Here is a 12,901-nt window from a genome sequence, read left to right on the forward strand (position 1 = left end):
ATGTGTTTGACAGTGTGGTAGCAGTTGCTTTTCAAATAATTTTTCGTGTTAAAATATATGCTAATAATTTTTTTTATTTTTTAAAAATTATTTTTGATATCAGTACATCAAAATAATTCAAAACATACAAATTATATTAAATTTTTTTTAAAAAAATTGACCTTTTTAGGCGGTGCAAAGCAACCTATCTCATTGGTTAAGCTACGCAAATGAATGTCTCTTTTTTTTTCACGTGGGGTGTCCGGGTCAGCTTGCGCGTACCATGACTATTCCCCATGACCCACTGGATATCCTGCAAGTCCAGGGACAGGTTAGGCACCGCGGGGGTGACAGGCGTACATATAAAGGGTCGGACCCGAGACGAGGACGGAACAAGTCACACGATTGACCACAGCAGCTAGACCCTCAAGTGTAAATAAATGTATCTTTCGTTGGCTGAGATGTTGAGAAAGCCAAGTCGTCGTGAGACAGAATCAATTAAGTATAGTGAGGCAACCAACAGGAAGATGAGAATGGCTATTCAATACGTGTTTGGTAACGACTTACAAATATTTTTTATTTGAAAATATTTTTTTTATTTTTTATTTTTAATATCAAAACATTAAAACTATTAAAATAAAATATCAATATTATACACTTTTAAATATAATCTAAAAACAAATATAAACAGTACCTTAATCTTCTAATTAGCCACACATATTTGCCACCTTCCAATATGCCTTTCTTTTCGGTTTTTTTTCTTCGATACTTCTTTTGTTGTGATATTTTACAACGCATAATGTCTTTTTCTTAATTTTTTAATTAATTTTTTAGATTTTTTTTGTTTCTAATACATTACATCAAAATTATAAAAAATATTTTTTAAAAAAATCACTTTAAAAATCTGCATGTAACACGAAAATAAACGGTCCTTCGAAAATCAACTAAAAAATGTGGGGTCTACAAATTGAATATCAATTTTTACCCTAACCTCGTTAAATCACTACGCCGTTAACTCATCGCTTCCATCAAGCTAAGATCGATAAATAGAGCCCGTATCTGTTCCATTTCCTTCATTTCTTACTCTGGGCAGCTTCTCTTCTCTGTAGACCCTGCCCTCTCCCTCCCTCCCTCCCTCACTTTCTCTGTAAGCCATCGCCATCCCTCTGTTCCTATTGATTTTGATATCGTTATTGTAGATCTTGATCTGGGCTTTGGTCAGATTAGTCTTGTTTTGGTTGTATAGGCTGTTTTTTCTTTCTTAAAAATGGTACATAGATCTGACCCATGTTAGATTAGATCTGTTTTTTGTGTGTTTGTTGAGTTTTTATATGACCCTTTTTCTTGTTTTCTTTGCTGGTGTTGATTTAAGAGATTTCATGAATCAATAAAATTCGGGTTTGGTGTGAAGTATTGAAATGAAAATAAAGGAATTGAAAAGAAGACTTTATCATGTATATAAGCTTGGATCTCTTGATTTACTGGTTTTTTTTAATTCTCTGATAGGTTGAACATGTTGTTTGTGAAACAGTATGAAAAAGAAAAGTTTTTGCTTGTGTTTGTAAATGTTGGTTAAGATCTTGCTTGCTTGCATGTATTGTTTATTTTGATTGATTGACGTGATCAAAGGCATCTTTTTTTGAAGATTGATTGTTGGGATTTTGATGCAGGCTTGATTTAGGAAAGATGGGGCTTTCATTCACTAAGCTTTTTAGCCGTCTTTTTGCCAAGAAAGAAATGAGAATTCTCATGGTGGGTCTTGATGCTGCTGGTAAGACTACCATCTTGTACAAGCTCAAGCTTGGAGAGATTGTCACCACTATTCCTACAATTGGTATGGAAATTTACCAGTACCTTATAGTTATCTCAGTACTGAATTTATCGTGCACTCTTGTATTGTTTGCTTAATTGTCTGTTTCTATTTAGGGTTTAATGTGGAGACTGTAGAATACAAGAACATAAGCTTCACTGTCTGGGATGTTGGTGGCCAGGACAAGGTATGTACATGTTGTAGATTGTAATGAGAACTTTGGCTATAATGACAATATTAGGAAAATTTGTCGAATTGTTGTCCATATGTGTCATTGATATTATTAAAATTTATCAAATTGTTGTCTATATGTATCAAAGTGTTTGTGCTTGTCTCTTGCTGTAAATGTGCCTGTCCTGTACTGATTAGATTGGCTCCATCAGCACATAATCAAATCATAAGCTACATGGGTTAATGTTGCCATTTTCCTTTTTCTGTATGAAAGGAGAAGCTAACAATTGTGTTGCTGAAATTTTACTAGTAGTTGCAGATGCACACTTATACATGCCTTTGTAGTCTACGTTTCCATTAGCACACAACAAATATGTATGTTGAGTAGAGTCATCTTTTCTTTCATGGATTTTCCTCTTGTTGGAATGAGCAAGCGTTTGCTGTCTGGTTGTAAATGATGTGTTGTTGAAGTATTGGTTGTTTATGTGCTTATCGACGGTCTTGTGCTGGCTCGTTGAATTCCACCAGCACATAACATATTCGTAAGCTACATCAATGAACCCACCTTGTCTTTCAGTTCTCCTGTCTTTGTGAGGAAAGCTTTCAATGGTGCGGTGTACATCATAAATCTTATATCCAATGTCATGTTGTTAATGCGTGTGATTATATTTCGTGCAATGCATGTATTTGTTCATTGGTGGAATTTGGTTGCATTTTTTTATGCTGATCAATCAAGGATGTAGTTAAAGTTGAATTTGATTAGATGCTTTGTCATTTGCACACAACAAATACATAAGCTATATTGAGTAGAGCCATCTTGTCTTTCATGGTTTTTCCTCTTGTTGGAATGAGTAATGACAACCCATGATATGGCAGGTGTTTTGTTGTCTGTGGTTGTAAATGATGTGTTGTTGAAGTTTTGGTTGTTTATGTGCTTATCGACGGTCTTGTGCTGGTTAGTTGAATTCCACCAGCACATAACATATTCGTAAGCTACATTAATGAACCCATCTTGTCTTTCAGTTCTCCTGTCTTTGTGAGGAAAGCTTTCAACGGTGCGGTTTACATCATAAATCTTATAGCCACTTTCATGTTGTTAATGTGTATGATTATATTTCGTGCAATGCATGTATTTGTGCATAGGTGGAATTCGGTTGCATTTTTCTTATGCTGATAATCTAGGATGTAGTTAAAGTTGAATTTGATTAGATGCTTGTTATTTGCCAACAACAAATACATAAGCTATATTGAGTAGAGCCATCTTGTCTTTCATGGTTTTTCCTCTTGTTGGAATGAGTAATGACAACCCATGATATGGCAGGTGTTTTGTTGTCTGTGGTTGTAAATGATGTGTTGTTGAAGTTTTGGTTGTTTATGTGCTTATCGACGGTCTTGTGCTGGTTAGTTGAATTCCACCAGCACATAACATATTCGTAAGCTACATTAATGTACCCATCTTGTCTTTCAGTTCTCCTGTCTTTGTGAGGAAAGCTTTCGATGGTGCAGTGTACATCATAAATCTTATATCCAATGTCATGTTGTTAATGCTTATGATTATATTTTGTGCAATGCATGTATTTGTGCATAGGTGGATTTTGGTTGCATTTTTTTTATGCTGATCAATCAAGGATGTAGTTAAAGTTGAATTTGATTAGATGCTTTGTCATTTGCACACAACAAATACATAAGCTATATTGAGTAGAGCCATCTTGTCTTTCATGGTTTGTCCTCTTGTTGGAATGAGGAATGACAACCCATGATATGGCAGATGTTTTGTTGTCTGTGGTTGTAAATGTTGTGTGGTTGAAGTTTTGGTTATTTGTGTGCTTATCGACGGTCTTGTGCTGGCTAGTTGAATTCCACCAGCACATAACATATTCGTAAGCTACATTAATGAACCCAACTTATCTTTCAGTTCTCCTGTCTTTGTGAGGAAAGCTTTCAACAGTGCGGTGTACATCATAAATCTTATATCCACTGTCCTGCTGTTAATGCATATGATTATATTTCGTGCAATGCTTGTACTTGTGCTTACATTGAATTTGGCTGTGTTATCATTTATGCTGATCAATTAAGGGTGTAATTAAAGTTGAATTGGAATCATGTATATAAAAAGCAACCTGCTCATGTGCTGTCTGTCACCCAGGAGACATTTTCCATCGTTCTATCCTAAATATTTTGGGCATTTCATTTTTATCATGTTACATTTTTTATGGTAAAGGAATTGTTTTCAATTTACTTTTCTAATTTGCACAGATCCGACCATTGTGGAGGCATTATTTCCAAAACACTCAAGGGCTCATCTTTGTGGTTGATAGCAATGATCGTGACCGTGTGGTTGAAGCTAGGGATGAGCTGCACCGGATGTTGAATGAGGTAGTCATAAGCTTTAACTCTCACTTCTTACTTTTGCTATTGTGGCTTTATGCTTTTTAATAATGGAAATTTATTGTTTGAATAGGATGAATTGAGGGATGCTGTGCTACTTGTGTTTGCAAACAAGCAAGATCTTCCAAATGCTATGAATGCTGCTGAAATTACAGATAAGCTTGGTCTTCATTCACTCCGTCAACGCCACTGGTAATTGATAACATCTCCATCGCCAATTTGTGGATAGTTTGCTGCCATGTAAATATCCCGGGGATGTCATCTGAGCTGTGTGTTTATTGCAGGTATATCCAGAGCACCTGTGCCACTTCTGGTGAAGGTCTCTATGAGGGACTAGACTGGCTCTCCAACAACATTGCTAGCAAGGTAGGGTCCTAACACGTGCCTTGTAAGAAATAATGATAAAAAGTCTTCGGGTTTTGTTGGATGTAACTTTGTCTGCTGAATCGTGGCAGGCTTAAGAGATGGGTCGATTTCTGCAGCTTTTTGGGCAGGATTCTGCTTCAATTTGGGAGACATTGTTAGGTTGTTTGGTGTTCAAGGATTCCTTATCCTGTGAGATTGTTAAGAGAAGAATGTATTTGTTTGGTTTTGTAAGATATTGTTACTGTAATAGAAATTGGCAAGTTATCCCTAATAGATACTAAAATAATTCATGATTCACAGTTTTTAACATGATGTATCTTGATTCAAGTTTTATGCTACTGGGGCTTTTGTAGAGGATGATTCTTTCATTGACCAGCCATTGCTTGGTTCCGGCGGCTGCCATTTTAAATTACAATAATGCTGTGAAACTTTGACCGAATGCATGTACATCTCCCGTGCTGACAGCTAGCCAGTCTTCAGACACATGTATTTACATCTTGATTCTGTTCATGGCACCAGGAAAAGTAAAATGGAAAGAACCGGCTTCTAAGAGAAATTTCAGTCTGTGCCTCTCTACATCATGAGCCTAACTTTTCCTATTTGGCCGGCCAGCTCCGTACTTGGGTTATTAACGATTCTATGTTTTTTTTTAATCAATTCCAATAGATTTAATGTCCAGCATAACCTAATCTAAATCAATTCAGAGTTGATTTGTATTTCTTCTAAATTTCTAATCTAAAATTCATGATTTCTTCTTGAAATGCTATTCAAATTGCAAGAAATTGCTGAAGTAGATCTAGAACCCCTTTAAGATATTATTCAAGTCTTCAAATCTCAATTTCTTCCTTGTTATCGTGACCATGCAACCCCTCTGCTTTGATTATTCTGCTTCTCTGATTTTTAATTAGGTGTTTAGAATTTTCCTATCTTCCCTTTTGTTTGCAGTTGCCGGAAGAGAAGAGAATCCCATCTTTTCTAGGCTAATTTACTCTTTCATCTCTTCTTAAGCATAATATGACTTTTCCTTCCTTTTTTTATTTATTTTTATTATTATTATTTTCTTGATGCCGCACTGTTTTTATACCTTTTTCAATTTTATTTTTAATATAAAAAATAATTTTTCTAAATCTTAATTTAATTTTTTTTATTAGTCAGAAGTTTCAATTAATACTACTTACTCGTGACCAAAATCTTACTTCAAGTCAGGTTGTTCTATAATCATGGGTAGAGGTATCAACGAACATTTTCCTTTCTTTCTTTTCTTTTTTTCTTACCAATTTAATATTCAAAATCGATAGAAGTTAGCTGCTAAGTAATCGAAGATATCACAAAAATTAATTAATTAAATTTAAAATACATTAATAAAAATAGATAATGCACACAAACACAATGGTAAAATTTAATATTTCTGCCAAATTAAATAATAAATGAAACTAGTAATTAGAAATATAATAAATCCACCGTCCCAAAATAAGAGTACGGTCCAGAAACTGAATCTCACTTTGACACTAACGTCATTAAGTCAATAACGGCGTTAACTCACGTCCATGGCTAGATTCTATACGCGCATAGATAAATATCCCCTTCTCTTTCTCATTTCTTTCATCTCCCATCTCTGCACATCTTCTTAGTAGATCCTGCCCTCTCTCTTCGTCTTCGTTCTGTAAGTCGTCTCTCTCTCTATATATATTGTTGGTGTTATTACTGTAGATCTTGATTGGTCTTATTTTGGTTCTAAAGTTTGTTTTTTTGTTTTTGTTTTAAAGGGTTCATAGATCTGACCCGTGATAGATTAGATCTGTTTTGGGATGTTTGTTGAATCTTTTGACGACCCTTATGCTTGTTTTGTTAATCGTTATCAGCATAAGGGAGATCATGAATCTATAGAACTTGGGTTTAGTATGAAATAATGGAAGGAAAGTGAAGGAATTGAAAGGAATGGGGTTTTTAATGTGTTAAAGTTTGGATCTTTTGGATCTGTTGATTTTTATATGATTTTTCTTTTATATAAGTCTGGATTTGGAGTTTTTGATTTACTGATTTGTTTTTGATGCAGCTGAGAACAAGGAAAGATGGGGCTCTCATTCACCAAACTTTTTAGCCGTCTGTTTGCCAAGAAAGAAATGCGAATTCTGATGGTGGGTCTTGACGCTGCTGGTAAGACCACCATCTTGTACAAGCTCAAGCTCGGAGAGATTGTCACCACCATTCCAACAATTGGTATGTTCTCGAAATATTACTGGTATTTTAGGGTTGTTTTAGTTCTGAATTTGTTTGGTTTGGGTAAGGGATGCTTATATGTGGATTTCATTATAGGGTTTAACGTGGAGACTGTGGAATACAAGAACATAAGCTTCACTGTCTGGGATGTAGGTGGTCAGGACAAGGTATGGAAACTTCTGCTATACTGTGATGAGAACTTTGAATATAATGGTGGCATTAGGAAAACTATTTAATTTTTATCTTTTTGAGTTGCTGATTCATTAATATTTCAGCTTTAATCATTGACTTATCCTGACATGATGTGCATTTATGTTTGTACTTGGTGTCTTTGGTTGTAAATTGTGCTATGGAAGGTCTTGTGGTGATTAGGTATTGCTTCATCAGAACATAAAAAAAACATAAGCTACATGGATTTAGCTACTTAGTGTGAATCGTGCTCAAGTAACAAAACATGCACACACCTTTGCTGTCTAAGTTTGTCTTTGGTTATATATGTGCTTATGAATGGTCTTGTGCTGATTAGATGCTTGTCTTTAGCATGCAACAAAAACATAACCTATGAGGAGGAATGACTATCCCATGATATGGTGGATATTTCATTGTTTGTTGCTGTGAGTGGTTGAAGTTTTCGCTGATGCTTGTGCTTATGGACGGTCTTGTGCTGGTTAGTTGGTCCTCCACCAGCACATAACATATTCATAAGCTACACTACTGAAGCCACCTTGTCTTTCAGTTTTTTCCTTTATCTTTGTGAGGAAAGGACATCCCAGCTGTGGCGTGCATTATCATAAATTATATAGCATTATGATAAATTATATAATTGCATTCATAAATGGGTATGCTTATATATTACTCTTATGCATTTATAAGCAACAAAAATCAATATGCTTGTCATGAACGAATTCAGAAGCTACATTACTAAAAGCCACCTTGTCTCAATTTTTCCTTTGCCTTTCTGAGAGTATCTGGTCTTCACTTTGCACAATCACTAATGATAGTGCTTAAATGTTTCCCTATGCATTTATTTGTGTTTGCACAGACCGTGATAGCATCCTTACAGATGTTTAAGAAACTGTTTGATGTTGAATAATTGAGTTGCCAGTCTCTCTGTCATGGTTTGGAGTCTTTTCTTTTATGCTGATCAAATAAGGATTTAATTTTAGCTCTAGTTGTTGGAAGCATGAACTTAGAATTGCCAGTTTATGAACAGGGTCACCTACTCAACTTCTGCTGTCAGAATACAATATCTTGTACTCATATCATATCTCATGTTTGGTATAAGGATTATTTTTTCTCAAATTGCTTTTCTAATTTGCACAGATCCGACCATTGTGGAGGCATTATTTCCAAAACACTCAAGGGCTCATCTTTGTGGTTGATAGCAATGATCGTGACCGTGTGGTTGAAGCTAGGGATGAGCTGCACCGGATGTTGAATGAGGTAGTCATAAGCTTTAACTCACTTCTTACTTTTGCTATTGTGGCTTTATGCTTTTTAATAATGGAAATTTATTGTTTGAATAGGATGAATTGAGGGATGCTGTGCTACTTGTGTTTGCAAACAAGCAAGATCTTCCAAATGCTATGAATGCTGCTGAAATTACAGATAAGCTTGGTCTTCATTCACTCCGTCAACGCCACTGGTAATTGATAACATCTCCATCGCCAATTTGTGGATAGTTTGCTGCCATGCAAATATCCCGTGGATGTCATCTGAGCTGTATGTTTATTGCAGGTATATCCAGAGCACCTGTGCCACTTCTGGTGAAGGTCTCTACGAGGGACTAGACTGGCTCTCCAACAACATTGCTAGCAAGGTAAGGTCCTAACTCGTGTTTTGTAAGACATAATGATAAAAAAATCTTTGTGTTTTCTTGGATATAACATTGTCTGCTGAATCGTGGCAGGCTTAAGAGATGGATCGATTTCTGCAGCTTTTTGGATAGCAGTCTACTTCAAATTGGGAATCGTGCTAGGTTGTTTGGTGTTCAGATTTTTAATCCTGTAATTGTCAAGAGAATGTATGTTTGGTTGTGTAAGATATTGTTACTGTAATAGAAATTGACAAATTATCCCTATAGGTTTTAAAATAATTCATGATTCACAGTTTTTAACATAATGTATCTTGATTCAAGTTTTATGCTAGTGGAGTTTTTCAAGAATTGTGCTTCTTTCAATGGCTGGCTTCATTGCAATCTCTCAAGTAATGTAGTTCTGCGGGCCGGTCAAATTTTTGAGTGTACAGAAGGAAGCTACTAATTGAAAAACAAACTTGGAAGAAAAAAGAAAAAAAAAGATTTGATGGAGATTCATTGTCATTTTACGGTGGATATCGCTTATTACAAAAATAAGTTTGCTATCACTTGTCATAAAATAAAAATAAGTTTGTTACTATGGTTTAAACTTAGATGTATTATTTATATTCAATCAATTTTATTTTATTTAAGAATAAAATAGAAAGACCATTCTATTTAATTTAAAAATAAAATCTAATTGAAAAATAAATTTAACAAAGAATAATAAATATAAAAATCGAGATAATCTAATTAAATAAAAATATCGAAGTGCAAAGACAATCTCACACTCATCCATTGGTCTGGAGGGGGCAAAGCAGCAAAGGTGAAGCTGCTTCGGCAAAACGGATAGATACTTCAGTGCTGTCGATTCACATGCTTTCAGTAGTCCTTTGTAATTTCCTGTAGATACCTTCAGAAATACTTGCACAACAATCTTCAGTCATATACTCACATTTTCATAGTCATAAACTCACTAATTAAGGATTTCTATAAATTCTGGATCGGTTGCGCTATCGGTGTTCCAGAGTTGGTTCAACGGTTAGTTCAGCCTGCACTGATAAAGAGAATGTGACTGCTAAAGAAGTCCTAGGAAATGAGCAGGAGTTGAAAGCCTGGAATCATTTTCTTGTTCATCTTAGGTGAAAATGATTGTAGGAGAGACTGCATGTAAAGGACTATAGCATTATAGCAGATGAGATGTGGAGTTTGACAACTTGACATGAATGATTTCTATATAAATCTGTAGAGCCATGAATTAAGGTAGTGTTGATTAATGACTCGAGAAAAAAAGATGTAAACAGCGGTGAAAAAAGGATACTGATCCATCCCATCCTCCAAAAAAGTTTTTATTGCCCTAACACTGTTGCAATTTTAACGAAGTAGTCAGGATTTCAGCAGGTGCCTGTACTGACACAAAGCTGTTATCCCAGCAAAATCAGACACGGAAATGAGAATGTCCAACTGCTTAATCCTTTCAATTAAAAAGAAATATGGGTTCACTGAGAAAGCAGGAGGCATACCGCCATACCCCTTTCAAAGGCAGATATTGCTGCTGGTGTTGCTGATTCCTTAGCTATCATATACTTTAATTATTTTTTCCAGCGAAGGCCATAGTCCATAGATGCTTGCTGAAAACCCTCCACAACTAGCTGATAATCCTTTACACATTCACCAAGAACCTTTCTAACCTCTGGAGTAGTAGCTTTATTAAGGAGTGTGAGTATAAACACCGGTCTCGGTCGTACTTTTCAGAGCTAGGCCAATAGTCAGATGAGTCAGGCCAACAAGGTCTATTGATGGAGACATGATGCTGTCATTGAAAATTTTGATGCAAAGGTTATGGTCCTGAGTTTCGCGGCAGTTCTTTGGTTTGCACATCAAATTGTGCAGAATGGATCAAGAAGAGCATCAGCACTGAGGAAAACAGGAAAGAATGGCCAAGGACAGAAGCCATGTATTTGTTAGAAATTGGATAGATGAGTTGCATGGGGATGATATGTGTGCTCTTAGGACTTTTACAGCAACGATGGTCAAATTAGAATCTATTATGTTTCCGAAATATCTCTGCAAAATTTGGAATGCAATAAAATTGAATTTACTCTCAATATTAGATTTTGGGAATGCTATTCTTGCATAAAATATTTCATTAAATCATTTTTAGAAATAATTTTTAATTAATTAATACTTTGAAATAAATATAAAAAAAAATTAGGATTTATTAGATTAACTAGCTAGATCCAGTTTAACCGAGTTATCTAGCAACTTAATTTAACATAAAATTTAACTTGGGCTAGGTTTTGGAACGGTAAATTACAAGGTCAACTTGCCGTGCTTAGCAGCCTGGTTTAATAAATATCATTTACGTGTACACAGCAACAGCTTTGATGCTAACGAATCCATACACAATCCTTACCACCACCGACTCAATGGTGACGGTAGTGGGTTTAGGTAAGAAAAAAGCATGGTGATAGGAAGTGGTGGACCAACAAAGCAACAACCAGGTGACTGCTGCTGGAAGAAAACTGGGCCTCACCTGGTGTCACCAAATCTCCATCTTTTTTTATCAAATATCCCATGCAAAACCGCGTTTCATAATTTGTGTCTGTGAATGTCATTGAGAAAACTGGGCCTCATCTGGGGTCACCAAATCTCCATCTTTCTTTTTTTTAATCAAATATTCCCATGCAAAACCGCGTATCATAATTTGTGTCTGTGCATGTCATTGATTACACTCAATTCATTACTATCTTTGTCCAACTGGCCACAGCTGCAATGAACCTTCCTACACACTTCCTTCCTTTCAATGCACAACTCGTCAGGTTACCAAAACTCGTACTATAAATTCCAACCAAGACATGCACAATACACATCTCCTCACTTCCAAACAACTTGCTAAACTGCATTTCATTGTATCCATGGCTTTTCTGCTTGCTTCTTCAAGTGTTCCGATGTTATTGATGTTCTTGGTCTCTTTTACAGTCAGTTCTTTGATGGGGTCATCTCTTGGTAACTTCTACCAAAACTTTGATATTACATGGGGAGATGGCCGTGCTAAGATACTCAACAATGGTGAGCTTCTTACTCTCAATCTTGACAAAGCTTCTGGCTCAGGGTTCCAATCCAAGAACGAGTATTTATTTGGAAAGATTGATATGCAACTCAAGCTTGTCCCTGGCAACTCTGCTGGCACTGTAACTGCCTATTATGTAAGTTTTCTTGATATTAATTACTTACTGTTTCGATTAAGAAAGTTTAAGCTTAGTATTAATCTGTATGTTTATGTTTTCAGTTATCATCAAAAGGGTCAACATGGGATGAGATAGACTTCGAGTTCTTGGGGAACTTGAGTGGCGATCCTTACATTCTCCATACCAATGTGTTTAGCCAAGGCAAAGGCAACAGGGAGCAACAATTTTACCTCTGGTTTGATCCAACTACTGATTTCCACACCTACTCCATCCTTTGGAACCCACAAAGAATCATGTAAGTTAGCCACTCCTACCTCCCATAACTAAATCCATAGTTACCAGGCTAATTTAGAGTTCCAAATTAATGATTTCTTGTAATATTTTCTTCTCTTTTGTACCAGTTTCTCTGTAGATGGCACCCCTATTAGAGAATTCAAGAACATGGAATCAAGAGGTGTTCCATTCCCAAAGAATCAGCCAATGAGAATTTACTCTAGTTTATGGAATGCAGATGACTGGGCTACAAGAGGTGGCTTAGTGAAGACTGATTGGTCAAAAGCTCCTTTCACTGCCTCCTATAAGAACTTCAATGCTAAGGATGCTTGCGTCTGGTCCAATGGTGCATCTTCTTGTGGTACAAATTCCTCCGCTGCTACAGCCTCCTCCGCCACCAACGCTTGGCTTTCAGAAGAGCTTGGTTCAACAAGTCAAGAGAGGCTAGAATGGGTCAAAAAAAACTACATGATATACAATTACTGCACAGACGCTAAGAGGTTTCCTCAAGGACTTCCGCCAGAATGCAACACTTCTTAAAAGGAAGGAGATACAGTCACACAGCAGGACATGGATTATAATACTTAAATTCTTTCATTATTTTTTTTCCTCATGCAAATTAGAGATCAATGTATGTATGAATGTACGATTTTTTATTGAAGTGTTTTCCAATAATATGTGTTGAATTAAACAAGTTATATTATATTA

The 12,901-nt window shown here is 35.9% G+C and overlaps 3 protein-coding genes across 6 annotated transcripts; all 3 read left to right on the forward strand.

Annotated features, from left to right (window-relative positions):
- The first annotated feature begins 976 nt into the window (after window positions 1–976).
- LOC133669265 (ADP-ribosylation factor) lies at window positions 977–9,098 on the forward strand. 3 transcript variants are annotated; one of them, XM_062089330.1, is made up of 7 exons: window positions 977–1,126; window positions 1,650–1,813; window positions 1,906–1,976; window positions 4,217–4,336; window positions 4,422–4,540; window positions 4,633–4,714; window positions 8,844–9,098. In XM_062089330.1, exons 2-7 carry the CDS (start codon window positions 1,666–1,668, stop codon window positions 8,847–8,849), a joined length of 546 nt encoding a protein of 181 aa, XP_061945314.1. In that variant the 5' UTR covers window positions 977–1,126; window positions 1,650–1,665; the 3' UTR covers window positions 8,850–9,098. The 3 variants fall into 3 exon arrangements, with proteins under 3 accessions (XP_061945314.1, XP_061945315.1, XP_061945313.1); XM_062089331.1 differs by lacking the exon at window positions 8,844–9,098 and adding an exon at window positions 4,804–5,066; XM_062089329.1 differs by lacking the exon at window positions 8,844–9,098 and having other exon boundaries at window positions 4,633–4,741.
- On the forward strand, window positions 6,218–9,098 carry LOC133669266 (ADP-ribosylation factor). Of its 2 annotated transcripts, XM_062089333.1 has the most exons (7): window positions 6,218–6,377; window positions 6,771–6,934; window positions 7,031–7,101; window positions 8,258–8,377; window positions 8,461–8,579; window positions 8,672–8,753; window positions 8,844–9,098. In XM_062089333.1, the coding sequence occupies exons 2-7, from the start codon at window positions 6,787–6,789 to the stop codon at window positions 8,847–8,849; spliced, it is 546 nt and encodes a 181-aa protein (XP_061945317.1). In that variant the 5' UTR covers window positions 6,218–6,377; window positions 6,771–6,786; the 3' UTR covers window positions 8,850–9,098. The 2 variants fall into 2 exon arrangements, with proteins under 2 accessions (XP_061945317.1, XP_061945316.1); XM_062089332.1 differs by lacking the exon at window positions 8,844–9,098 and having other exon boundaries at window positions 8,672–8,765.
- Window positions 9,099–11,571: 2,473 nt separating this feature from the next.
- Window positions 11,572–12,901, forward strand: LOC133670143 (probable xyloglucan endotransglucosylase/hydrolase protein 23). Its single transcript, XM_062090633.1, has 3 exons — window positions 11,572–11,938; window positions 12,022–12,215; window positions 12,322–12,901. The coding sequence occupies exons 1-3, from the start codon at window positions 11,588–11,590 to the stop codon at window positions 12,731–12,733; spliced, it is 957 nt and encodes a 318-aa protein (XP_061946617.1). The 5' UTR covers window positions 11,572–11,587; the 3' UTR covers window positions 12,734–12,901.

The sequence above is a fragment of the Populus nigra genome, chromosome 12 (assembly GCF_951802175.1).
Source record: "Populus nigra chromosome 12, ddPopNigr1.1, whole genome shotgun sequence".
NCBI lineage: Eukaryota > Viridiplantae > Streptophyta > Magnoliopsida > Malpighiales > Salicaceae > Populus > Populus nigra.